The sequence below is a fragment of the Purpureocillium lilacinum genome (genome assembly GCF_023168085.1).
Source record: "Purpureocillium lilacinum CBS 284.36 DNA, scaffold_5, whole genome shotgun sequence".
In the NCBI taxonomy this organism is placed as follows: domain Eukaryota; kingdom Fungi; phylum Ascomycota; class Sordariomycetes; order Hypocreales; family Ophiocordycipitaceae; genus Purpureocillium; species Purpureocillium lilacinum.
The window spans coordinates 3494744-3520861 of record NW_027072115.1 but is presented as its reverse complement, the minus strand read 5'-3'; the positions used below and the strand labels follow the sequence as shown (position 1 = coordinate 3520861).

Sequence of the window (26118 nt, the reverse complement as noted above, 5' to 3'; positions counted from 1 at the left end):
TGAAGTCCTGCACCTAATACGCCATCTGTGTCACAGTGCATCACAGTATGCACACTGTCCTGGCTCTACTTGTCCGTGGGGTTGGGCATCTAACCAGGCAAAGGATGCGCATATGAAGTAAGTTATCAAGTACCTCATCAACTGGATAATTCAATTCATACGTTTTTAGTAGTGGCGAGTTTTCAAATGCATGTATCCCTCACTCCCAGGCCCAAGATGCTCAAGCGATGCGTCTGTCTAATGCCTTAGAATGCGTCCCGGTCAAGGTTCTTCCGCTTTCTCGTGCAGGCTTTCCGGGTGTTCTAGGTTGCCCGTGCTACCATTCGCAACACCGTTCGCATTGCCATTTGTAGTGTCAGTCTTGGCCCCATTTGCGATGCCGTTCGTGTGCCCCTGTGGGTTCTCGAGGCCCTCTAAAACCATGTCCATCATGCCGCCTCTAAGCAAACTCTCATACACCATGGTGACCCAGCTCCCAATTGTCTTCTTGTCTTCTGTGGGCAAGCCCTTGCGAGCATTGTATAGGGGGTCGTCGTCGATCCCGCAATGCAGGGGTACGTTGAGCTTTGTTCGCACCCAATTGTACAGTTGCGCGGTTCCCTCACCCAATTGCGCTGCCACTTCCGCAGTCGGGATCGTCGGGCTTGGGTAGAACATGGCCGCAGCCGAGGCGGAAATGGTACGCTCAAAATGCTTCTTCCACCCTGCCAGTGCTGATACCGAACAGTCCACTTCGTTCGCCGCCAGGAAGTCGGTGACGGGGCCGACGACGGCTTCCACTACGTAGGGAATGCGGTCCTTCCACGTATTGGAGTTCCAGTTGTACCATGTTGACTGGATGACCGGAAGAAGTGATGTTGCCAGTGCCTCAGTCTGCCCTTTCTGTAGCCCAAGACCATAAAGCGCGCCGTTCGTAGTGTCATCGGGCAACACACTCTCGCGGAGCGAAGTCAAGAATCGAACGTGATTAGCCCGCATGTCCACAGCCTGGCATGACACGTAGAGGTGGCAGGCGCTCATATGTGCCAGCAGGTCCACCGCTTCCATGGTACGCCGCGCCGATATGAGGGCTAGCGAGTTAATGCCCTGATTGTGCATCTCGGCTGACATGACGTGAGAGGAGACAGGATGGGCAAGTGCGGCCAACTCGGACATGTAAGCAGACATGTTGACGTCGATGCCCTTCATGGTGAAATTCTCGTGAGCGCTCGCGTTGAGGTTTGCCTCAAGACCGTTGTTCGTTGATGGGTTGATGATCTCGGTGACCTGCGACCAGAGCATACGTCCGATCATCTGAAGGGCAAGACGGGTCTTGTCCATGGCGGAGGTGACGACGACGGCCTGGAAGTTGCCTCCGGAGTAGACCTCCCCAGACGCGACGCCGTTCCGTTCAACAGCGTCTACTAATGGGTTATCGGAGGTGGAGTTCAGTTCAACCTCCAGCTGCTTCTGCGCGAGGAGCAGGTCCTCGAGATACGGGCCAATCCATTGCGGCGCCGTCCTCGTGGAGTAGCGGTCCTGCCAGAGTCCGTCGCCGGTCCGCTTCCTCGACTCCAGTCCAACCACGAACTCGGACCCCTTAAGGAAGCGCCGGATATTGGTTGCCGCCTCGATTTGTCCAGGGTGAGGCCGGATGGCATGGATGAAGGGTTGAACCCACTCGACGTTGCCTCCCAGGCACTCCGCGGCAAAGGCAGTGAGCATTTGGGCCAACAAGGTGAGCTGTTGGGCGTCGTACAGGACCAGACTAGCCACTGCCACCGATGGGGCCGTGCCATTGATCAAGCCCAGAGCCTCCTTGGGCCCAAGGCCGGAAGGCGAGAGGCCGCTCTCACGCAATGCCTCAGACGACGGGATAACACGGGCCTTTTTGCCCCGGCCAACCTGGACAAAGACATCCGGGTTGCCGGTGACGGCTCCGGCAATGTATGACATGGGCATCAGATCTCCCGATGCGGAAATGGTTCCCCTCAGCGGTACGAGTGGCGTGATGTCGTGATGCAGGAGGTCAAGCAGGCTCCGGAGAACATCTATGCGTACGGCACTGTGGCCCCTCAGGTTCTGGTTGGCGCGGGCGACAATGGCAGCACGGATCCAGGCGGGCGGCATGGTCCGGGAGGGCTCACGCTCCGAGTTGGCAGCGGGGTCTTTGTCAGCGGTGGTGATGATTGCACTCTGAGTGTGCTGCAAGAGGTGAATCTGCAAGTCGATCATATCGTCGGTCCGCGTGTCCGCGCTGCCGCCAAAGCCCGTGTTGACGCCATACACGACCCATTTGTGGGAGAGGTACGCGGCCAACGCATCGACGCTGAGGTCGAGCTGGTGCGCGAGGCGAGGGTCAGTGCTGATAGTTGGCTTGACATCATGGCGGGCGACGGCGACAATGGCAGCAATGTCGAGGCTGTTTCCGTCGAGGATGATGGGGCTGCTCTTGGCCTTGAGATCGCGTAGGCGCCTCCAGATGTGAAGCGTGGCACTGGCATGGGCTGGTACATTGTGGCCCGTCATGTCTGGCAACGCGGTCCGGCCCATGGGTGGCTAAGTGCTAAGTGCAAGAAGAACACGCGGTGGTGAGAATGCAAGAAGAGCAGGGAGATTGAACCTCCAGCACGGCCGCGGACGCTGTGTCTCGTCGCTGCAGGTGCGGCTCGGGATAGCTTCCCTTGATGACGTGTAGATTGAATGTCCGGAGGCAGGTTCCAGGTGTGACTCGTGACTCGCGACCCGGAAGGCTGTCGAGGAAGGAGTGCAGGGCAGCGTGGACGGGGGAAGGAGCGCAAAGATATACTTGAAAGGAACCAGACGGAAGGAGCAGCGACAAACAGTCACGGCTTCCGTGCCATGGACAGGCCAGGAAGACAAGGTACGGTATCTCCGCCACGTTGTTTTGGACGCGGAAGGGTTGGAAGGGTTCCAATTCTCCCTCGACCATCTATTCTTCTTCCTCTCGGATCTCGGACACCACGCCGCCAGCCAAAAAAGATCGGTGAGTGGGAACCTGAGGCGCCGGGGCCAACCGGACGGCTCCTGCAGTGGTGGCCGGTGCAGTGGTGTGCTGGGATCTCCCAGGAGGCCCATCTGGCACGCGGTGGTGGCGCCAGGCGTGGGCGGTGACTGGCTCCGTCCCTCGCATTGCCGCACTCATTCATTATTCATTGACTTGTCGCAGCTTGACAAACAAGGTGGCCCATTCGGCCAGAGTTTGCGTCGAGACTGCATTTATTGATTATTGCCGGGCCACGCGCTCTTACTAACGGTCGCGCCACTGCTGGCCTCGACGACGCATTGGTCGTCTGGCCGTCATGGCAGTCGTCAGACTCGCCTGCCCTCCGAAGCACTGAGCACCGCCAGGCGCCTACCTCGACGTCACGATCGTCGTCTTCCGTCCGTTTGCCCTCTGCTCCTCGGCATCCCCTGCCCCCCCACGAGTTCGCAGGCCGATCTTGCGTGCGCCAAGGCGTCGGTGCCACGGAACGATCCAGCGCGCCATCTGCTCCTTCGTCTGTTTGCTGCTTGCGTCTTGCGCCTTGCAGAACCGGCGCGTCCCGCCAATTGAATAACATCGACGGGCATGGCGAGCGAGCCAAACAAACAACATGCTTGGTTCAGCACTGTCGACCCAGCAGCCTCGATGCAATGCAACAGGCTCAAACTGGCCGCGCCGTCTCGGTCTGTGCCACTGCCGAGGCTTCCGCGACGGCACAAACGCCCAACCCGTCCATGCGCGAGATCGCTTCGGGACGTGGGATGGCCTGGGCCCCGGCCGCCGTGCCAATCCCGGCCCCGAAGGCCCAATATTCCCGGCTCTCGGACCCTGAACAAGCATGGCGTGCGCCTGCGCGACATGACAAGCCAGATCCGCAGCCTCCCTGCCTAGTGGCTCCTCGGCCTATGGCGCGACTCCCACGACTCCCAAGGTTCTGCTGCACGCGACGTCCATGCGACGACCGCGATCCGTTAATGAATGCAAGATCTTGCCCAACTCGTCAACCGTGACAAGTCACAATACTCTGACACGTGGCTGGCGTGGCGAGTAACGTCATGCCGACACTCTTCGAAGACCTTGGTCGAGCCGCTTGCCTGGGCCTGGAACACCGGCGCCAGAGGTGCCGTGTACTCGAGAAAGACTTCTGCGCTGTTTACCATGTTTGCTTGCGACCCCAGCTTCCGAAGTCGTGAAGCCCAGACCCTTGGCAACAACCCCAGACGAAGTGTGGCATGCTACAAGTTGCAGTACTAGCTCGCTCGATCAACCACTGCAAGGGGTCATCCTTTCCTCTGCATCCCACCGTCACATGCCCCGCCTTGCAAGCGAAAGGGTCGGTGAGGGGAACCTTTCCGCCAATTTATCTCGTCCATGGTCAGTTCACAGACGAAAGCCCAGATGAGCTTATACATGGCGGTCGGAATTGGACGGAACGGAGCGTCCCTGTTGTGACAAACGGGCCTGGACGTTTACCCGGCATAATGAAGCCCGGGTAAAATACTGTCAGCCTGCATGCGTGGATCTGAAGTGGCGGGATATCTCTCGAGCTCGGAAGGATCGGCGGGCTGCAGATGAGGAGGAGTCTTCTAGCGACGATGGTCTGACAATGCATTCGAAAGCCCCTCACGCGCAGAACTGCACGTTGCACCGCGCATCTGGCCGTCCTCGTTGAGACAACGGCGAAGTCACGATGCAGGCTGTGCTACTCGCCGCGCTCAGCCTGCCTTGTATGGCAGCGGCTGCCGAGGACCACAGGTCACTTGTCAAAGATGTTGTAATTGTCGGCGGAGGTTCGTCGGGCTCGTACGCCGCAGTGCGCCTTCGTGAAGACTACGGAAAGTCCATTGCGCTCATTGAGAGGGAATCAATCCTCGTGAGCACCCCACCTCAATGCAGGGTCAGGAAGCGAATGCTCACAGGGCTACGGCCATAGGGCGGCCATGTCGACTCCTTCACCGATCCGGAGACGGGTATGTCGTATGACTATGGCGTCAAACTGTTCCTCGACGCAGGTAACGCAACCGGGTTCTTCGACCGTTTGGGCGTGAAGCGAGGAAGCGGGACCAATCCATTTGTCAACACCACCTACCTCGACTTCAAGACAGGCAACTTTCTCGGCTTTGCACCTCCGCCGTTCCCTGCACAGTTTGATGCGCTGGCCAAGTTCCTCGAGGTGGTTGAGCCGTGGGAGCACCTCTTGCAGCCCGGGTACTTTGAGTTTCCCCTCCCGCAGGACATCCCGGGCGATCTCTTGATCCCGTTTGGTGACTTTGTCACCAAGCACGGCCTTGAAGACGCTGTTCCGCTCATGTATCAGACGACCGGGCTTGGGGTCGGCAACATGACCAGCGAGCTCACCCTCTTCGCCCTGCAAGCGTTCGGCGCATCCATGGCTCGCTCGATTCTCGGCCTCCAGGGCTCGTTTGTGCCGGCATCTGGGCGAAACCAGGACTTGTACGACGCCGTTGGTCGGCTGCTCGGCAAGGACGTCTTCTATTCCAGCACCGTGGTCGACACCTCACGGACCAGTTCCGGAGTCCGGGTGACCATTCGCAGCTCCCACACGGGCAAGCTCACCACCATCTTGGCCAAGCGCCTTCTCATCGCAATCGAGCCAACGACCGAGAATATAGCGCCCTTTGGCATCGACAGGGATGAGCGGCGCACTCTGGACAAGTTCGTCTACACGCGTGAATACACTGGTATCATAGACAACGCCGCGCTTGCCCTCAACGCTTCCTACTTTAACCTACCTCCAAACGCCGCACCGAACAACTACCTCTCCTATCCAGAGCCGCCCTTCACCGCGCGCATCGACTATCTCGGGTCGGGACGCTTCTTCCGCGTCACGGTCGTGGGCGACGAGACCCTACGCGACGCCCGCGCCGCCAAGGAGCTTGTGCAGCGTGACTTTGAGACGCTCCTCGACGCAGGCGTTCTCACCGGTGGCGGCAGCACGCCAGGAACTGCTCCCTCGCGTCGCGTGCATTGGGTCGACTTCTCCACACACGGCCCCATGCACGCGCGCGTCTCCGTGGAGCATCTCCGAGGAGGCTTCTTCCAGGAGCTGTATCAGCTGCAGGGGCGCAGATCGACGTGGTGGACCGGCGGCGCGTGGAGCGTCAACTTCCAGACGACGTTGTGGCAGTACGACGACATCATCCTGCCAAAGCTGCTCGAGGGTCTGGATTAGTCGGTGCCGCATCGTCGTGGCACAAGGACCCTCGACGCAAGCCACCGTCGCACCAAAGTGCTGTTCCCCGTGCAACACCGTGAAAGTACAAGATCTGGTTGTACGGCGCTTGTCTTAAACTTCATCATTGTATCATGTAAGCTACACATATGTGCTTAACCAGTACATGTCCAGAGTCGCCGCTACCACACGGCGCTCCCTTAAGTCTGTTGTTCCGGTGCCCAACGTTTCGTCCCCCTCAATGGCACCCTCCAACACGCGCAACTCCGCATCACAACGATGCCACAACCGCTGCCACCTGACTCATTATCCCCACCGCCCTTCATCAGCGAGGGCATAAAAAAGAAGAGAAAAATGGGACCAAGAAAGGAACGAAAAACGCCTTATGCTATGACGTGACGTTCCAAGAAATGCCAAACCATGCCGCTGCGCCGGGGTTCGCATGCAGTTCGTAACCTTGACAGAGGGGAACCGTAGTGAATGTGAGAGATAAAATTGGAACGAGCAATGTTGCTTCCATCGGAGACGCCGCTGTGTAGCTCGCGGCCGTCGTGCCAGCAAAGTGTGTGGTATCAAATCGGCGAGGTGGTGCCTTCGATGCTGCGGGATCTGACTGCAATGCGGAAATGAAAAGCTGAGTCGTGTGGGGGCCTCTACGGAGGCGTACAAGTGTGGTCGACGTGGCCATCGATGGCATGTCGGGGTCGTAGTTGAGGTCTGGCGTGTGACTGGGACGTTGGGCTGTTGGATGCAGGAGCGGTTCGAGCGCTACCAGGACTCGTCATCGGAGTCCGCGCCGGGATACTTGGGCATGCGCTTGAGCTGAGCCAGCAGCTGGTCCAGCTCAGTCCAGTTCTCGTCGTTCTCGGCAAATTTGCGATGCTTGCGTGACAGGATATGCTACTCACTCGTTAGCAGAGTTCCCGAGCTGGGCGTCAACAATGGCTTACCTCGTCAAAGTCTCTGAACTTGTCCTGGCAGTTCTCGCAGTAGCCGGGCTTCAGATCTTTCTTGCTCTTCAGCGTCTGTGACTGGGCGCGCTTGTCCTTGCCATCTGTGCGCTGAGAGTCTTCGTCCGGGGTCTGCACCGTCCTGGACGTCTGGCGGCCCATGTTGGTCGATCGACTAGATGCGACTTCCATCGAGACTTCTGCCAGACGGCGGGAGCTGGGGTCCTGGGACGCAGGGGCGGCCTTCTGGAGCACTTTGCGCTGAAGGCCATGAACCTCTTTGCTCGTACCCGCTTTGACCCCGTTAATGCCGGACGTTGAAGAGATCATCTGCGACCGAATAGCCGACGTGATATTCGACGGCTGCATGCCAGAAGCGACCGGCTCCCCGGCAAAGAGTCGGCCACCTTCTGCGCGGCTGATGAAGGCATTCTGTGGTCGCGAATCCATCAGCTTCGGGGCAGCGATTTTGGTAGGATTGTGCATGTCTGTCGGCGTGGCAGCTCGGAGACCCCTGTTATGGCCGTCTTCCATCTCCGCCAGCGTCCGCTTCCCGGTCACCGGCTTGACCACGGGCACCTCTGGTGGCTTCAGAATGGGGATATGTGCCGCCTCTTCCTTCTTGGCAGCGGCTGCCGCCGCAGCTGCCGCCGCGCGTGCCTTTTCGCGCTCACGGTTCCGTCGCTGCTCCTTGTCAGGAACCTCGATTTCCTCGACGAAAGGGCAGCGGCCGTTGCCGACGCTTCGGAACTGAGGCCACTCGCCATCCTGCTTGCTTGCAACCTTGGGATACTCGCGCACCATAATGGGCTTCTGTTTCTCGTCCATGTCCCAGACGTGAATGAAGGGACCCTTGAAGTAGACCAACTCCCTGTTGACGGCAGTGGGGTCTCGGTCCGAGGGGCCGTTGATGCGCTCGTTGTGCAAGAGCTGGAGCAGGTTCGGCTCGTGCGAGCTCTTGGACACGCCGTAGTGGTTCCGCACAGTCGAGTTGCGTGAGGGCTGGCCGCCTTGGTGCTCGGCCTCCAGCAGTACCGACAGCATATTTTGGAACTTCTCCAAGGGCCAGATCTTCTTGCCCATGTCCCGAGCCTTGTGCAAAACGTCGTTGTTACGCGCCCTGTTCCGCTTGGCGGGGTCATCCAACTGCTGCGACGACACGGACGCATGACGAAAGTCGAAGAGGAGCTTCCGTCGCGCGGCGGTATTCCTATCGAGCAACGACGGATTGATAGTCTGCGGTTGTTCCTCAGGCTCGTCCTGCTGTTGACGCTGCTGAGACTGCTGGTGGTCCGACACGGCCGGCTCGGCAGCACCTTCACCAGCTGGCTGGGATCGCTCGGAGGGGATTTGCCTTGTTGTGATTACGTGCGTCACATCGATCGAGAAGAAGGGTTCGTGGCGCTGAGTGAGGGTCAGTTGATGGCCTACTGAACAGGCAGATGAGGGCCGGGGCACATACAGCACCAAAGTACGTCACTCGCTTGACCAGCTTTGCCCGGACATCATCAGGGATGCTTTCAAAGTAAAACACCATCTTGGGGAACTTGGCCTTGTAGTGGCTCCGCCAGACTTGGGTATCTGCCTCCTGGCCGGTTCTCGTAGACTGGGCTGCGGGGGCGGCCCTCGAAACACGGTCCCTAGACGTTGTCGAACGAGCGGCCCCGCCACGCTGTACGAGGACATGGGTGCGGGACGCCGTGGCCGTAGCCGCCGTCTTGGACGGAGATCGGACGGCGCGAGAGCCATTCTCGAGGGCCTGCTTCTTCACCGGAGGCGGCTGGCCGTAGGCTTCCTCACGCTGGACGGTGGCATAGGACCGCTTCTGCTTGGGATACCCGTTAAGGGTCGAGGGAGCTCTGAGAGGTGAGTTGGCGACATTCGGGTTGCTGGTGAGAGGAGCTCGCCGGGAAGACATGGCCACTAGAGGAGCTGGCGAAGGTGAGAGGGAGATGGTGGCCATGAAGTAAGTCGTACTTTGGCACCATGCTCTGGAGCCGAAAGTCGACAGGAGAAGAAAGGGTCCTCCGAAGGCGGTCCTGTTCTTCTTCCCGCGGCTTCACGAGTCCAGGCGTGGACGCTGTCGCGTGGCTGCTGAGTGGTGGTGGTTGTAGTTGTGGGGGTGGAGGGTTGGAGGCTGGGGACGCAGACCGTGACAAGTCCACCAGCACGCGACGCGGAGAACTCGACACGTCGTGACGGGACGCGAGCGGTTGTCGATGGTAGGGCGACGACCTGGACGAGCGGATGAGATGGGTCCTCGTCGGGCTTCTGGTCGTCGTTATCGTCTTCCGCACTGCACTGCAAGCCAGGATATCCCACCAAGAGAGGACGGGTTGAGGGACAGAGGAGCGTGTGAAGAAAAGAGGCGTCGTCCGTTTTGGAGGAGCTTGCCGCTGTTGACGGAGCCCCGTCCAATTCGCGCTTGGCATAACAGCGCTATTCCTGGTTGGGCGCGACTGTCAAAAACACGCACGGGCCAAGCCGCCTCACCAGCAACCGGCTAACTGGCGGGGAGACGAATGCCAGCAAGGCCCGCTACTGGGGGCCGGGCCCCCTCTTCGGGCCTTTGGCACCAAAACACGGGCAGAATACAGGGCGATCCACGGCGGCCCAGGGCAACCACACGGCACCGCTCAGGACTCACAGGCGCCCTTCAAAGCCCCGGCCTCCCTCATCAGCCTCACCACTCAGCTGCAGCTGTGTTAATAAGCACCCAGCCGCCCTGCATAACTCCCCCCAGCCTGTCAAGCCTGTGATGCGCGCCTGCATAACAGCTGCCCGCTGCACAGCATTGCGCCCCACCGGGCCAATACCTGCCCCTTCCAGAAATGCAGCGGAACCCCAGACTGAACCATCGTCACCTCCCACAAGCTGCAGCGACGTCCTCACACGATCACGACGGCCACAGCCCTGCTGGACAGCGCCTCTCTTTGGTCGATCTTTTCTTCCTCTTCCTCTCTATCCTTCTACGTTATTTCCAGAAGGCCTGAGAGCTTGTCACTATTGCCCAGCCTGCGCCGCGCTTTCCTCCTCGCTCGTCCGCCCTTAAACATGCACATACCACCAACTCCAAGAAATTAAGACGCCGTCCCTGAAATGAGTCTCTCACGCCCACCATTCCGGAGCGGCTCAAGGTTCCCACTACGTCTCTTCTCCTCCCTCCGAACCGCATCCTCGAAATCGACACGACTCCACACCAGCGCATCGCACACCGCAACGTCGAGACCTTGCCATTCGACAGCTCCTGCATCGCGGAGGGCCTTTGCCTCCGTTTCCGCTGCAGACCTCAAGTTCGGCCAGCCCGTCTATGAGACGCACCCTCACATCCTGAAGCCAGGCGAGAGTAAGCACACTCCACCCGGGCGTGCCCCCGCGATAAGCCATGCCTTGGCTGACGAGTTTCTTCAGTAACGCCCGGCATCACGGCCCAGGAGTATGCCGACCGGCGGGCCGCCCTGGCCGATGCCATGACCGACGGCAGCGTCGCCGTTCTCTACGCCGCGCCGCTACAATACAAATCCGGTGCCGTCTTTCACCCCTACCGGCAAGAGTCCAACTTCCTCTGGCTCACAGGCTGGAACGAGCCCGACGCCGTTGCTGTGATCGAGAAGACGGGTCCCAATTGGGGTGATTACATCTTTCGCATGTTTGTCAAGCGCAAGGACCCTCGCGAGGAGCAGTGGTCCGGATACCGCAACGGCATCGAGGCCGCTGAGGACATATTCAACGCCGACGAGGCGCGGTCAGTGGACAGCGTGGAGACGGTCCTGCCGCAGATCCTCGGCGCGGCCAAGCTCGTCTACGCGGACATGCAAGGCTCGCAAAGTACACACACGAGCTCGCTCTGGAAGTTTCTGGCCGGCAAAGACGCTGGGCCGTCAAAGACACCGCTCTACCCCGTCATGAACAAGCTCCGGGTCGTGAAGAGCGCCGCTGAGGTGGCCAACATGCGCAAGGCCGGTCAGATATCCGGACGGGCCATAACCGAAGCCATGCGGCAGCGATGGACCAAAGAGAAGGATCTCCACGCCTTCCTCGACTACCAGTTTACCATCAATGGGTGCGACGGCCCGGCGTACATCCCCGTCGTGGCAGGCGGCGAGCGCGCGAACTGCATCCACTACACCGTCAACAATAACACGCTTCGCGACGACGAGTTCATCCTCGTCGACGCCGGCGGCGAGTACGGCACATACATCACCGACATCTCTCGCACCTGGCCTGCCTCGGGCAAGTTCTCGGCTGCCCAGCGCGACCTGTACGAGGCGGTGCTCCGGGTGCAACGGTCAAGCGTCTCGCTCTGCCGCGAGTCGGCACACATGTCGCTCGAGGATATTCATGGCGTGACGGCCCGCGGGCTCGTCGACCAGCTGCGCGCCATTGGCTTCGACGTGTCCATGTCGTCGATCGATCGGCTCTTCCCGCACCACGTCGGGCACTACGTCGGGCTCGACGTCCACGACTGCCCCGGATTCAGCCGCCGAGAGGTGCTGCGCCGCGGCCACTGCGTCACCATCGAGCCTGGCGTCTACGTCCCCGACGACGAGCGCTGGCCGGCACACTTTCGCGGCATGGGTGTGCGCATCGAAGACAGCATCTGCGTCGACGACGACTCGCCATACATTCTGACCACCGAGGCCGTCAAGGAGGTAGATGATATCGAGGCGCTGCGCTCCTAGGTCAGCGCGATGTAATCTATGCCACCATGTACCATACTGTACCTACCGATGATGTGACGTGTAAATACCAGCATGCAGCCCGTCCATGGACGTGGTGCTCGTGGCTTCTCGCCGTAAATCTTGCCCTCCTGCCAGCACGTAACCAAGCCGAGGCCGCTGAGACATGTTGGGCCACAACTGAAGCCGATCCCCGAGTCAAATAGAGAAACCAACTCCCGGGCGGCCAGAGCGACACATTGTGCCCAAAACTCTAGCGTCTGACCCTGTGTTATGCCCATCTTCGGGGCCACTAAAGGTTGGATCTACCCGATACTAGGCGTCGTGGCTCTTCGTCTGGGCCACCTGCACGGCGCAGCGCGCGTCCCGTCTCGCAACGTCGCGTCATTGCGGGCTTTCCTTTGGCCTCGTGGACTATAATGTCGTCGGACCACCTGCGACGACCATGGCGCCAGGCGGCCCGCGCTCCAGAACCTATGACTGTTGACGGGGGAGCCGTCTGCTGTGTCTATGAAGCACGGTGTTTGGGCGATGTATCACCGTGCAATATGGGTGATGACCAGCGTGGGGTATAACAACCGCCCGCCTCTCATGTGGTCTTTGCCAGGCGTTCTTCTCGGTCGACACAACAACCACCAACCTGCGCGCTGCAGTTTCCCGGGCCGGCTTACCTCGTTTCGAAATATACATACATTCATTCGTCTTAATCAAGCACCATGAAGTCCAGCCTCGCCGTGTTAGTAACCCTCTGCGCCGGCGCGGCATACGGCGAGACCTTCCTCGGTGTAAGTCCGCCCTCTCTAATCAGCCTACCCTATGCCGCCCCCAACACCCCCAAGGCGGAACACCAACTCAAGCAACACGAACCCAAGCACACACTCACCACCGTGGCTCTTCCCGAGCGTGTCCATCCCCTATGCTGTCCAAGATTGCTGACAATACCCCCTTTTTTGCAAAACGCTCTAGTCGTGCCACGAGAAAAAGTGCCGCGTCCTCCTCTCGACGACACCCATAGGCTGGACCGGCAGGGTGTACCGGGACAAACAGGTGTTTCAGACCATGGCCTGCTCCGCGCCCACAAAGGCAAGTCGACGAGGGAAACCCGCCAAGCCAACAAAAGGAAAAAGCAGAGCGATGAAATTCATCGAGTGTCACGGGCAATAAATGAATGAAAAAGGCGACGCTAACAAAGCTTCGTGAGCAGTGCTACCAGGATGGGACGGCCTGCATCTGGGACAAATCAGCCAACTACGTCCGTTGCGTCGCCTGATGTGGCGGGGAGCGGCAGGCGGTGGATCACTTGTCGCGCTTCGCCTTTCCTTCACTCCACGAGCAGAGCACGAGGTAGAATGTGCGCGTTGTAGCAGTGCGGGTTGCCCTATGCCCGGGCCCCCCAGCAAACCATGTATTTTATTAGCCGGAGATGCGAGATTCCTGACTTGGTTCCCCTTTTGGACGGCTCTCCCTCACCGTCACGCCCATGCGCCCGCGTTCCAGAAAATGCTCGTTGCGATATACATAATACATAACTCACTCTGTCATAACATGAAAACTGAAACCCGCAATACTGTGGAAAATGCTGCTGCTTTCGCGGCGTTGCCCAAGTCCGCAACGCCGTCCGGCAGTGTATACATGGACACGTTCAGGTACTAAGGTATGTACTCTCGGAGAAAATGACTCGCGCGCGCGTTACCGCTTAGCAGAAGCCGCGCGGGTCAAAAAGCGTCATGCTGTGGTTCGGCATCATCATATCTGGTCGGTTCGCGCTGTTGAAGAGCGTCTCAAATGCCTGCAGCCGACGCGCGAGCTGCTGATGCTCTTGCATGATGGTCTTGTTGCGCTGCTCGAGCTGTTGGATGTATTCCGTCGCCTTGGTCAAGACAGTGCCCTATCGTCGCCGTCAGAAGAGCCTAGCCGAGACAATCTGTTTACGTCAACCACTCACCTTGCTGACTTTCGGTGTCCCCTGGTTTCCATTACCGCCCTCCGAGTCGCCATCCGCGTTTGGCGACTGCAGGGCGGGAACGGCGTCGCGGAGCTCGGCAATCTTGACCTTCAGGTTTGTGCGATACTTGCGCTCCACGTCGTTGTGAGCTATCCGATCGGCCGACTTGGGCTTGCCCGTCTCTCCGGGCTTCTTGGACGAGCCGGCCTTCGCCACGGAGGGCCTCTTTGCTTGTTGCTTTTGCACGCGCTCCGACGCTTCGTCGCCCTTGGATGTCCACGAGGGCGTCGCGCTTGGTCTCTCAGCGGATATGCTTGATCGCTTCTCGAACTCGGCAGGAGGCCGAGCACCGAGACCGGCACCGAATCCTATCCCGAATCCGTTCGGGGGGATGAAGCTCCCGGGCATCCTGCCGGTGTTGAGGGCGATTTCGAGGAGTCGCCGCTGTTCGTCAGGGCTGAGCGTCTGGTTCGCGCCACGAGGGAGGGCATCCCAGATGTCGCCCCGCATTTGCCGCGGCGTGTCCTCCATCATCGGCTCCGAGTCCACGCTGGCATCTGGTCTGTTCCATCCCTGAGGACTCGACTGGAGGTTCTTGTCTCCCTGGGGAGCTGGGCCGGCCTGAGGTGGAGGAGCCCTGCCGCCCATATCGGAGAGCTGGTCGCCGACATGCGTCGACTCGAACGCGTCCTCGTCCTCCGAAAGCGTCTGATCAAAGGCCGCGTCGTCGATGAAGTCCTCTTCTCGGAATGGCGCCACTGTGGTGGAGTAAAGGCCACTGCCCAGGCCAGGCATTGTGCTCGTGACCGTGGCGGCCCTGTTTGTCCAAAGTCAACAATACGATCACGTCGGAGGAGGGGGGATTGAGGGGCAACACTTGCCTGTTGTTGTATATTGGGTCGTTGCGCTTGGAGTAGTCGATCTCGACGCTGCCCATCTTGTCCCAGTCGTCGTCAAAGTTGATCCAGTAGTCTATCGAGTCCAGGGCGGGCGTGTCGGGGTCGGCCTTGAAGCGCTTTTTGTCGTGCATGTCGCGGCGCTGGAAGCAGTCTGGCTGTTGAGCCGGGTTGCTCCCGCTGGGCACAGGCTTCCTGTCCTGCATGTAGGGCGAGGGCACGTGTGGTTGAGTGAAGGACATGTCGGCGAAGGCGGCAATGGCCGGGTCAAAGGACGGGACCGAGACGTCTGAGGGCGCCGACGTGAACTCAAAGGTGCTGCTTATCCTTGAGCTGGAGCCTGGGGTAGGTGAGTTCCAAGCGGAGGCCTGCTGCGGCGGCTGAGAGGAGTCGGGGGAGACGACAGAGGGGGTATGCTCGGCGGCACTGGTGGGCTGCTGCTGGTGCTGCTGCTGTTGTTCGTGGTGCTGTTTGGCGGCATCGGGTTCCATGGTCAAAACCCGGCGCCGTGGTCGTTGGGAGCCGTCAGGACCTGCTGTCTCGTGGAGCCGGCGGCGACGGTATTGCGAAGGCGAGGCCGCAGCGTCGATGCCAAGGACTGGGCGAGGGCGGAAGACAGCCGGCCAGCGAGGGGCGGGAGCGAGTTGGATGCAACTGCAGAGCTCCGCCGGGGAGGGGGGCTCGCGTCGGAACCCGCGGTCGTTGCGTGTAAGAAGCAGCGTGCTTGGTGTCGTCTGGGCGGAGGAAGGCGGCGGGCGATTGGCGAGCCGAGCAGGGACGGCGACGCACACGCACTCGCACACGCAGCAGGAGGAGCAATTATCACCGATCCGACGAGGACGGCCAATGGGATGTCGGCCGACGTTGACGTTTCGGTGCAGTCGCCTCGTCCGTTATGCAACACTGGTGTTAATGTGCAGGGCCGGCCAGCACGCACTGCTGCGATGTGAGGAGGAGGTGGAGGGGTGGGCTGGTGGCGGATGGCGCAAGACGGAGGGCCGGGGGAGTGAGTGAGCGAGCGAGTGAGCTGGGCGAGTGAATGGTCGATGTTGGACAGGACTGGTAGATGTAGCCCTGCAAGGGAGGAGAGGGGAGGTATGGATCTCGCAAAGGGTACGAGGCAAGTACTCCCGTGGTAGGTGGCCGGCAGGTATTTGCTGGACAAGAGATGGACGAACCCCTGGAGGTGTGGTGTGGGCAGAGGCTGAGTTAAGGAAATAAGGTAGGAGGTATAATGTAGATGTAGTAGTGGCTGTAGGAGGAGGAGACTTTGTTGTCTGGTCTGCAAGCCGGGACGGTGGGCAGCCAAGGCATTACCGGGTGGGCTTGGAGACGACGTGCACCTCTAATAAGGGACGGCCAAGAATGGGGATCATGTGAACTGCGTGCGTGAGTTTGCGAGCGGGCAGGGCGCCGGCCGGATCGAGATAAATGTACGAAACGTACTGGAACGGCAAGCACACCACTGACTGACTGGGACGACGGACGCCGCCTTCCCTGACAAGTCGAAGCGAGACGAGGCGCCGAGAAGAGGTTAAGGTAGGTAGAGAGGCGCCGAGGCCGAGTGCGGGAAATCAAGGGACGGCCAAGTACGGACGGAGGGCTTTGACGCAATACGGTAACGGACAGTACACGTAACTGACAGAGTCGAGAGTTTTGGGGGGGGGGCGGAGGGGAGGGAGGGACGGCCAAGCAGCAGATGGAACTTTGGGGACAAAGGTACGAGCATGCTCGAGTACCTGCTAGCAAGTACACTTTACACCGGCGAGGAAAGTTTGCCGTTGTCCCGGAACCGCGTCTGCAGGGCCCCAGGCGCCGCTCGCCGTGTCTTCCTTGACATTCTCGTCACGTCACGCCAGAATCACGGCCGCCAGGCAAAAAGGCTGGGCCCGGATTCGTCGACTGGGGCCGGCGCCGGGTCGGGGGTCGCGGGGGGTGGGCACCTCGAGAAGAAAAAAAAACCAGAAAACTGAACAGTCATTTGGGCGGTCGAGGTACAGACAGGTATCCCTTGGCTGTAGAGGTGCGGGTGCGGGTGTGCGGTGCTTGCGGTGCGAGTGCTGGCGCCGCTGGTGCTGCTGGTGCTGCTGCGGCCCATCGGCGGCGCCAGCCCACACCCACCCGAACGCTGTGGCAGCCGCAGCCGCAGAGTCCACATGGCAGCTGGAGCCCTGGAGCCTTGGAGCCAGCCCTGGAGCACGCTGGGCGGGCTGGCCTGGGCTGGGCCCGACCGGGGATCCGGGACGGGACCTTAGGTTGGGGGGGCGGTTGGCCGCCCGCCTCGGAGCGCGCGACCGACGGAGCCCTTGGAGCGTCCTGGCTGGCGCGAGCCGGGTGCGAGTCTGCCAATTGGCGGCCCCCCCGTCCCGGCACTGCCTGAGTCAACGGCGCCCGGCTCTCGCTCGGAACGACCTACCTGACGGCGAAGCACGCGACCGCGTGGGAAGACGACTGCGTTGTTCGACATCGACAGCGACACGCAAATTGCCACGCGACGTCTTTCGCAGCGCGCGCATGCCGACCTGGTGCTGCGCTGCGGATCCTGCCCGCGCCGGTCCATCTTGTCTGTCTGCGTTCCGTCCGGCCCCCTCGAGCACACAGGCGCCCGCTGCCGTGGCGGTGGGTGAAAGGCGGCCCCTTCCCTGTCGTCGGTCGCCCGAATGGCCTGACTTTGCGCCAGGGACGGCAAATTGGCGACGCAGCCCCATGCACGCGCACCCAAAGTCGTATGATGGGCGAGGCTGACCCCTCCGCCCGCTCCCTATTGGTCCGCGCCGCCGCCCAAGCCCCCCTCCTGTCAGGTCCTTGGCGTGCTAGCCGCCTACGGCAATCTCTGGAATTTCAGCCTTGTCTCCGTTGACCGATTGGGCCATCCACCGCTCGCTGGCTGACCGACGGCTGTGCCCTCTTGGTGCCGCAGCCCTTGCTACTGCATTCCATCAAAGCCCGTCCGTTGACCGAGCCCCACCACCGTCTTCGCCCATTGTTCGGCAAGCGACGACGACGACGACACGACAACGACGACGGCCTCGTCGACCTCGTCGCCCGCCGTGACATCGGCCTGTGAGTTTCGGCAAGGTGCGCAATCTAGATCTACCGAACTTTGTTTTTATTTTTCTCTTTGAATTGGCATTTGGCATCTGCATTCCGCGTCCGTCCGCTCTCAGGACTGGAAACCCGCTTCGTCGTCACCCATGCCTCGACCAGGGATGACGACTCCAGAAAGCAAATCCCCATCCAGAGGCCGACAGTGTTGTCGCCATCCGCCAAGCCCATCAGTTCCTCCAGCGGTTCCTGCCATGGCCCTAGCGGCCCCTTCGCGGGGGTCTCCGACAGAGCGGCACGACCGTGCTATTGCCTGCTCCGTCCCGCAACAACGGCATGACTCCGGAACTTCGACATCTCGACGCCTTCCTCCATGAGGAGCAACACCACCTGGAAAGTCCGTGGCACGGGAGATCCACTGTATTGGAATTGCGCTAGCATGTCCACCTTGTGCGCCTTCATTCTTCACCCAACTTTCCGTACAATGCCTATTGACCTTTGGCGTCGCAACAATGGCGACAGCATTTTCGGCGAACAAGACTACCGAATGCGGTCTGACAAAGTTATTCATTCTCGGCACTCACAGCCATTCCAATCCCGCAAAGTATCTTCAGCCCGTAGCTTTCCACGGCCGGTTGCCGCATCCGGCGCCATGTCCGGCCGGCCGAGGGACAGCTCCCGGCACTGACAGCGGGATCGCCGACGCCGAAGCCAATGCTCACGCCTCCTAGTCCCCAGGACCCTTCGGGGAAGCAATGCCGCCATTGTTCTCGACCATCTGTTTTCGCCGGCGCGCGGGTGGACCGTGGCACCAGGCCTGGTTCGATTTGGCCCCGTGACGATCCCGTGATCCAGCTACGGCTCTCGTTGGGCTCCATCAGCCACGCCGGATGTCGCCCAAAAGCGGGAGCTGGACAATGGCCGAAACCTTTCCCTCTCAGGCATCACATGAATTGAGGTCTGCGTTTGCAGGCCCGATGCCGTCCCCTCGCGTGGCAAGCACGTCGCTGCATCCGTCGTCCCCGGGCTGACATCACAGATGCGTATGCCGGCTGCAACACACCCACTCTGGCAAGCGCGTGGACGCTGCCCTTCGGTTCCGAAGACGAGACTGGCATGCATTGCAGACTTTGACACCTGCCGAGCGGAGTGCCCCAGGAGTCTGTTGATGCGGAGTTCGTGGCGAGTGCGGGTGGGAGCGTTGCGCAACATTGGTTCTGAGACCGGCGTGTCCGCGCAGCCTGCCGGTTGCAAGTCATCGTCCGCCGCGCAAGGGTCGCGATGTTGCAGATTCGCCTCCCGTGGCCCGTTTACTTGGATACGAACGGCTTCGGGAGAGTTTGTCGCCGTTGGCAGTCGCCACACACGTCTGGTTCCTCAATCACCCTGTGCTTGGCTGATGTTCCTTTGCAGCCTTTGAAGAGCTGATCGCACCAGTCGACACCAAAGTATCCGATATGCCCGCAGGCCCATCTCTTGTCCACCTGTGTGCACATTTCGTGCGGGGTCGTTATCCGGTCTAGGTCGTACCGGTGTCCCAAAATTGCGTCTCGCGTTATTAGGTTCTTCGGTGAACCGTGGTTTGGACGTATGGCCTCTTGGCGTGACCACCTAGCCTGCGAAGAAGTTCTTTCAGATACGCGAAGTGTCTTGAAGTAGTAGATGTTTGTCGCATCTACCCGGCGTCTGTGCGGACTTTCGTTGCGTATCGTCGCGTCCAAACCCGTTGCTCAACCGTGTCGTCGATAGTCATGCGTATGCCCGTTGTGGCGTCCGGCGACTCTCTTGCCCAGAGCGTGTCCCTGTGGCGGCTGTCTAATAACAGCCGGGCTCACTGACAGCGGCTCCCGTGATGGCAGGAGCCTTAGAACATGGCGGCGGCGATGCGGGAGGGGGGCGGTTCGCGAAGCCCTGTGCGGGAGGGGGCCTGTCGATGTTGTTGCAGTTGCAAAATGGTGCCGGGGGACCTGTTGGCCCTGGCAAGTTGGTCCAGGCCCCGGCCAATGACAGCTCCCTGTCTGGACGCTGTGGAACCGATCGCAGATGGCCTCAAGCAAACACAAGCCTCGCGTCTTCCCCTGCAGGTTGACATGTCTCTTGACTCGGTCGAAATGCAATGTGCTTCTCGGCGATGCACGTTGACGCTTTCTGCGCTTGACCGGGACGAACAAAATAAATGACGGGGTCGGGTCTCGAAAACCATCTCGACCCGACCAGCGGCAAGGCAAACGCCAGTAGCGCGCACCATCGACGGCGCCAACTTCTCAAAATCCAACCCCGGAAAACGCGGCGCTAACTACCCCTCGATCCGCCTTGCTTCAAATGGGATAGGGCCAGTCAGAGTGCAGCTGTTGTCTCCCGCGTCGATATGGGGTCGCGCGAGCCGTGTTCCCCCACACGCGCCGCAAGAAAACAAGCGTCGAACTCGTGAGACATGCTCGTCGCTGGCCGGCCATGTTGGGCATCGACAGCTCACCTGCCGCCGTCGTGACGGTCGTCCTTGGTTTGACGACAATCGCCATAGCGCTCCGCTATGTCTCAGCGCGCAAGCTGCATCCAGACGAGCCGACGGTCCTCCCGCCATGGATACCCTTTGTCGGTCACCTGCTGGGCATGGCGCTCGAGGGCAGCCGCTATATTAAACAACTAGGGTAGGCATGCCGAATACCAAGACCTGTCATTCTGTGCTCACTCACCGCAAAGGCTTCGTCACTCGAGCAAGCCCATTTTCACTCTCCCGGTTCCCGGGTCGCGTATATATGTCGTCACGGAGCCTTCGCTGGCTGCCACCGTCCAACGGAGTGCCAAGACGCTATCCTTCACGCCTCTCGTGCCAGACATAACGCAGCGGGTGCTCGGTCTGGACAAGGAGACTGTAAAAGTGGTCCGCCAGAATCTCGATCCTGAGCCTGGGGAGCCAAGGGGATTCCTTGCCGACGTCCACGATCTAGTGTATGGCTTGCTTGGCCCAGGGGAGTATCTCAACTCCTTGAGTTGTGAGGCCAGCCAGGAGCTGTGTCTGCAACTGGATGAATATGCGACGTCTATCATTGAGCAACCTGAACGTAAAGGGCACGCGGTCGATCTCCTGGGATTTGTCCGTCACATCGTCACCGTCGGCACTGCCAAGTATTTCTATGGCCCCCGGAACCCAATCGCCGTGGAGCCTGACCTCGAAAATGCCTTTTGGGATTTCGACCACGGCTTGGGCGGCTTGATGATAGGCATTCTGCCGTCTCTGACGGCGCGAAAGGCTTTCCGAGGACGCGAAGCAATGGTTGCGGGACTCATCAGGTACATCGAAGCTGGTTATGAAGCGGACGCAGCGCAAATCGTCAAGGGCCGGATACGAATCGAACGTCAGTATGGGTTTAACACCGAGATGAGTGCTCGCTCGAGCCTGTCCTTCTTCTTTGCCGGTGTCGTCAACACCACTACGACGACATTTTGGGCCGCATTACGCCTTTTTGCAGACGAGTCGCTGTTACGTGCGGTTCGCTCAGAGATTCAGGCGGCCTTGGCTTTGAGTGAAGAGACGACAGGGCCTGCGACTCTGAGTCTTGCTATCCTGAAAGACAAGTGTGTCACTCTGCTGGCAGTCCTCCGGGAGAGCCTTCGCGTCGGGTCCGAGAACTTTTCCGTTCGGCTCGTCAAGGAGGACATGCGACTTGGCGGCAGGTACTTTCTCAGGAAGGGCTCCGTCGTGCAGATTGCCGGCGGCGTGATACACGCGGACAAGACCATATGGGGCGACGACGTGGACACCTTTAACCCCCAGAGGTTCCTCACGGCCAAGAGTGGTTCTGGCATTCATCCTGCGGCGTTCCGTGGCTTCGGCGGTGGCAAGACACTGTGCCCGGGGCGACACTTTGCGACTACAGAGATTATGGTGTTTGCGGCCATGATTGTGCACTCGTTCGACATGTTTTCCGCAGACGGTGGACCCGTCCGGGTGCCGGTCAAGAATGATCGTGTCATGCCGGTGCATGTTTTGGAACCCAAACCTGAGGACTGCCCCGAGGTAGTGCTAAAACCGAGAGCTGAGGCGACCATGCTCAAGACGCTCCAGATTGTCGTATAGTGTCATGAGGTCAGGGTGTTCTGGGCGAACAAAGCCTGGACTCCAGGCAGCAGTCGTGCACGTGACGGGTCATGGTAGATGAACTCATCCCCATGTATCGTGTGTATTGCTATTTAGGAAGGAACAAACCCATTGATGCGGAAGGCACGACTTTCACTGAAAATATTTTTGTGGCCGCTACCGCGTTTGCGTGTTTGCCTGCTAGCGATGACGCTGTGATTCCTGCAGGTGCACATTCTGTAACCCACGAATGCCAAACGTGCGCAGAAGCGAGGCGTGTTCAGAGCCCTGCGGCGTCGCTCTTTGATTCACTATTTCATTGTCAAGCACAGAGGTGCGCAGCAATGCACCTCATCGTCTGATCTCCTTCTTTCTTCCCTTCGCGGCCTACTGGAACAGTGGGGAGTCGTAAACCTGCAACGCAACAGACCTCGCTGCAACGCGCTCCTCACGATGAAGAGACATAGAGGATTCCTTTGTTGGCTATGGGCTGCCTGCCTCGTCTCCCTCTTCGCCGTAGGGTTTGAAGCCCAGGCATTCTCATGGGGCAGCCGCCGCAGAGACTTGGGTTAGTCTGCCCTCCGGTTTCCTCTGACCTGGCTGACCGAAAGCAGATGCGTCTCCCCCGCAAGAGACGCTTGTCTCGACTCATGATACCCCGAAGCCTCTGAGATTGGGCGGCAGACCGAACAAATACGAGATCGCGCTGAGCGAGCTTCAAGCACTCGAATCAGAGCCGCTGTGCCATCGCATTGCCGCACGCCTGCTGGTCAACAACTGTCAGCTCCTCGACGGACGCGACGAAGCCACTATATTTACGGACAGCGGCAGGCTCGCCCGCGACTTCGTCGACTCGTTCGCCGCCAGCCTAGCCATCTGCGACCTGGAGCGTGGAAGCTTCTCGATTCCCACGGCCTGTACTCGATTTCGCGAGTCTGCTTTGGCGAAAGTCCCTTCGCCCGTCAAGCCTCATCTTCATGTGTCCCCGGCTGAAGTGGACAAGTGCCTGGAGGGCCTGGCACAGTCAGACTCGGCATGGAATACGTGGGTGAGCTATCGTCATAAGGCTTTGCGCTTTTGCGAGGCTGCCCGCGCCGAGAACGAGAAAGGTGAGTCCCACGGACGGTTTCGCGCAGACCGCACACTGACTTGTCAGATCAAAACATTCACCTGTACGAGAGAATCACCAAGATTCTTGCCAAGCTTACGGACGACGTCGAAGCAGAGCTCGAAATGCGACTGCAGGTATTGGATACGAGACTTGCAGATACCACCTCTCGGCTCGAACGCATGGTCCCGCACGTGGATGACCTGAGGGACGGCCTGTCCCAGGTCAAGAGAACCGTTTCTGAAGTCATCGCTCGTAGGGCAGAGGTATTTGATCAGCCTCCAAAGAGACACTCCAGTACTAAATACATGCTAGGATACAGCAGCAACGGTTAGAGACGGGCTAGAGGACGCACGTAACCTCCAGCAGCTGCTTGCAGCCCTTCTTGCGACTGTGGTGGAAAATGAAAACGGTGCTGTCTCTCAGCAACACGCCCTTCAGGCAGCCACGTACCAGGCAAAGGACGAGCTCTCGGCTGTGTTGACAACCTTGCAAACCGCCGCCATCAGTGCGATAGCACTGCAACAGGAGCTTGTACGTACAGACTACGTCCTTCGGCCTGTATATTCACGGATACTAACTATCAGTAGCTCGAGTCGCAATCTCGTGCAGACGAGATAATTCGACGACAAGAGGCAATAGAAGCGGTTCGACTCACATCTCTGGTCTTGCATGGATCCTGACTGACTCAACTCATGTGCAGGGCATGGAGAATCTCGCCGAGCTTGCCGATACTCTGACGGTCAAACACGACGGCCACCGGAAAGCCTTGCATGATGCTCAAGAAACCGCGGAACAAGTTCTTGATACACTCGAATCGGTTTCTACATCTGCCGGGACCCTTCAGGGCTCGATATTGAGTGGGCTTGGCATGGCCAAATGGTGGCCATATTTGCTCTGTCCCGTCACTACTCTCATGGTTGGCTCTTATGGCCTCCCGCCATCCGCCATGAGGAACATGCTTCTTCTAGGTCTAGGTACGCTTCTCTCACCAGTTTCTCCCAGCCATGTGTGCTAACGCGAATTCAAGGAGAGGCAGCGGGCTTCATCATTTCTGCGGCGAATCATTACGCTTCCATCAAGATAAATACACATTCAGGGACCTCAAGCTCGCCGTTGAATCACTCGAGCTCATACAACCCCGTTGATCTGACTGACGACTTTACGAAACATGACTTACGACGTCGCAAATACTTCGAGACATTTTAGTTGGGGGGACCGCAAGCCTATTGTTGCAATTCTGGGCATGGGTTAGGTTTAGACGGATCATTCAGCATTTTTGGGCGCTGGGATGGCATTCTCCATCACTTTCTCCTTGGGATCTACAAACGCTGAGAGCAAGGGATCACAGACAGCAGCGAATCGATCAGGTAGCTTTTGGCAGGTCCTCTCCACGCGAGGACCCAACGAAATGGAGGACACATTATATAAACATAAAACTTTTATATTGCAGAAACTTGGTACGAGGATAGAAGCTATGTAGGCTTCTGCCATTTGCATATTTATGGTGACATGAGCCTGCGAGGTTGATGAGGATCGAAATGCTCCAGAATCCAGATGCTTCAGCAATCGAAGAAGGGGGCTACTGGCCTCAAGTGCCGCGTCTGCCCCGCATTGGTGACGGCACCCCGGATCGACGGCACCGGCGTCGGCCTCCGCGGGAGCTCCATTCAATTCGTGGATGAAGATATTCTCCTCGGCAATCAGGTCAGTTACTTTTCAGGAAATCTCACCTCCTCATCCTGCGAAGTCCTCGAGCGGGCGGCCCACCGTGTTGCGAACTAATAACGTAAACAGCAGAGGGCGTCATCATCTCCATTCTCCACAAGTGACTGTACTACCACCACATCAAGTGTCTCCGATCTCTATGACGAAGCAGAGAGCGCGGACCTGAGACCAGACCATCAACTTTCGAACAATACCATTTGAGAAGGTCATCACATTCAGAGGAGGCAACGGTTTTCGTCATTGAGCAAATACGAAGGGGAAGTAGAGCTGCTAATTACCAGCACACACAATATGGCGACGCACCTCAAGGTCGCGATAATCCAGCTCTACGCAGAGGTGAGAGCGTCCCTGCCATGTCGCGACTCTCGACCCGACATCGGGCAGCCCAACTCTCCCGGCCTCCCCCCAGCGCAAACTTACATCCCGGTTTTTACTTCTATGAGGAGACGCACGCCGCTGACATATATCACCCCATGGCAGCCCGTCCAGCCGGCGAGGAACTTTGAGCGCGCGGCCGCCTTCATCCGCCAGGCCGCCGCCCAGGGCGCCCAGCTCGCCGTCCTCCCAGAGTACCACCTCTCCGGCTGGGCGCCCGAGCGGCCCGGCTTCGCGGACACGGCGACCCTCGCGGGCGAGTACCTGGCGCGGTACCGGGCCCTCGCGCGGGAGCTGCGCGTCGCCATCGTGCCGGGTACAATCCTCGAGCCCGTGGACGTAGATGATGACCGTTCCGAGGGTAATGGCGCGGGGGCATCCACAGGCGCCGCTGGTGGTTCAGAGGCGCAAGCAGGGGAGAAAGGCAGGGGCATGCTCAACACGGCCTACTTCATCGGCCCCGACGGCGCCATCATCGCGCGCTACCGCAAGAAGAACCTCTGGCACCCCGAGCGCGCACACCTCGTCCCCGACGCCGCCAGCCCGCACTCCGCCTTCGACACCCCGTGGGGCTTCCGCGCCGGCATGCTCGTGTGCTGGGACCTGGCCTTCCCCGAGGCCTTCCGCGAGCTCGTCGCCGACGGCGCGCGCGTCATCATCGTCCCGTCGTTTTGGCTCGCCGACGAGGGCCCCTCCCCGGACATGAACCACGGTGACGGCGACGGTGCGCAGACGATAGCCACCAAGGCTGCGACGGAGCGCTTGTTCGTGGGGAGCGCGTGCGTGGCGCGCGCGTTTGAGAACACGGCTGCCATCGTGTATGTCAATGCCGGTGCGCCGGCGGGCTTGGCGGAGGGGGCGGTCGATGTGCAGGGCTACGAGTATCTGGGCTTGAGCCAGGTGGCGATGCCGCTCCAGGGCGCGCTGGGCAAGATGGGGCCGCCCGAGGGCGTCAACGTGGTCGACATAGATTTCAGTGTGCTCGACAAGGCCGAGGAGGCGTACAAGGTGCGCGAGGACATTGCACGAGAGGGTTGGCACTACGTGAGAACATTGTCCGTGGGCGGGAAGCAGGACGCCTGAACGATGACAGAACATTGTATGACCTCTCCAGAGGCTCAAAGAATCAGCT

At 59.7% G+C, this 26118-nt stretch overlaps 8 protein-coding genes across 8 annotated transcripts; 5 read left to right on the top strand and 3 right to left on the bottom strand.

Annotated features, from left to right (window-relative positions):
• Window positions 1-261: 261 nt before the first annotated feature.
• PLICBS_007659 (uncharacterized protein) lies at window positions 262-2532 on the bottom strand (the record flags this gene model as incomplete). The annotated part of the gene is made up of 1 exon (XM_018321118.2): window positions 262-2532. One exon carries the CDS (start codon window positions 2530-2532, stop codon window positions 262-264), a length of 2271 nt encoding a protein of 756 aa, XP_018181015.2.
• A 2144-nt stretch (window positions 2533-4676) lies between these two features.
• On the top strand, window positions 4677-6179 carry PLICBS_007658 (uncharacterized protein; the record flags this gene model as incomplete). Its single annotated transcript, XM_018321117.2, has 2 exons — window positions 4677-4859; window positions 4920-6179. 2 exons carry the CDS (start codon window positions 4677-4679, stop codon window positions 6177-6179), a joined length of 1443 nt encoding a protein of 480 aa, XP_018181014.2.
• A 768-nt stretch (window positions 6180-6947) lies between these two features.
• PLICBS_007657 (uncharacterized protein) lies at window positions 6948-9047 on the bottom strand (the record flags this gene model as incomplete). Its single annotated transcript, XM_018321116.2, has 3 exons — window positions 6948-7079; window positions 7130-8533; window positions 8592-9047. 3 exons carry the CDS (start codon window positions 9045-9047, stop codon window positions 6948-6950), a joined length of 1992 nt encoding a protein of 663 aa, XP_018181013.2.
• A 1181-nt stretch (window positions 9048-10228) lies between these two features.
• PLICBS_007656 (uncharacterized protein) lies at window positions 10229-11811 on the top strand (the record flags this gene model as incomplete). The annotated part of the gene is made up of 2 exons (XM_018321115.2): window positions 10229-10475; window positions 10541-11811. 2 exons carry the CDS (start codon window positions 10229-10231, stop codon window positions 11809-11811), a joined length of 1518 nt encoding a protein of 505 aa, XP_018181012.1.
• Window positions 11812-13504: 1693 nt separating this feature from the next.
• PLICBS_007655 (uncharacterized protein) lies at window positions 13505-15140 on the bottom strand (the record flags this gene model as incomplete). Its single annotated transcript, XM_018321113.2, has 3 exons — window positions 13505-13696; window positions 13754-14570; window positions 14629-15140. 3 exons carry the CDS (start codon window positions 15138-15140, stop codon window positions 13505-13507), a joined length of 1521 nt encoding a protein of 506 aa, XP_018181010.1.
• Window positions 15141-20148: 5008 nt separating this feature from the next.
• Window positions 20149-21775, top strand: PLICBS_007654 (uncharacterized protein; the record flags this gene model as incomplete). Its single annotated transcript, XM_065601220.1, has 2 exons — window positions 20149-20345; window positions 20398-21775. 2 exons carry the CDS (start codon window positions 20149-20151, stop codon window positions 21773-21775), a joined length of 1575 nt encoding a protein of 524 aa, XP_065457292.1.
• A 542-nt stretch (window positions 21776-22317) lies between these two features.
• Window positions 22318-23473, top strand: PLICBS_007653 (uncharacterized protein; the record flags this gene model as incomplete). The annotated part of the gene is made up of 5 exons (XM_065601219.1): window positions 22318-22343; window positions 22460-22884; window positions 22932-23149; window positions 23199-23417; window positions 23471-23473. The coding sequence occupies 5 exons, from the start codon at window positions 22318-22320 to the stop codon at window positions 23471-23473; spliced, it is 891 nt and encodes a 296-aa protein (XP_065457291.1).
• A 1429-nt stretch (window positions 23474-24902) lies between these two features.
• PLICBS_007652 (uncharacterized protein) lies at window positions 24903-26069 on the top strand (the record flags this gene model as incomplete). The annotated part of the gene is made up of 2 exons (XM_018321109.2): window positions 24903-24947; window positions 25092-26069. The coding sequence occupies 2 exons, from the start codon at window positions 24903-24905 to the stop codon at window positions 26067-26069; spliced, it is 1023 nt and encodes a 340-aa protein (XP_018181006.2).
• Between the last annotated feature and the right edge of the window lie 49 nt (window positions 26070-26118).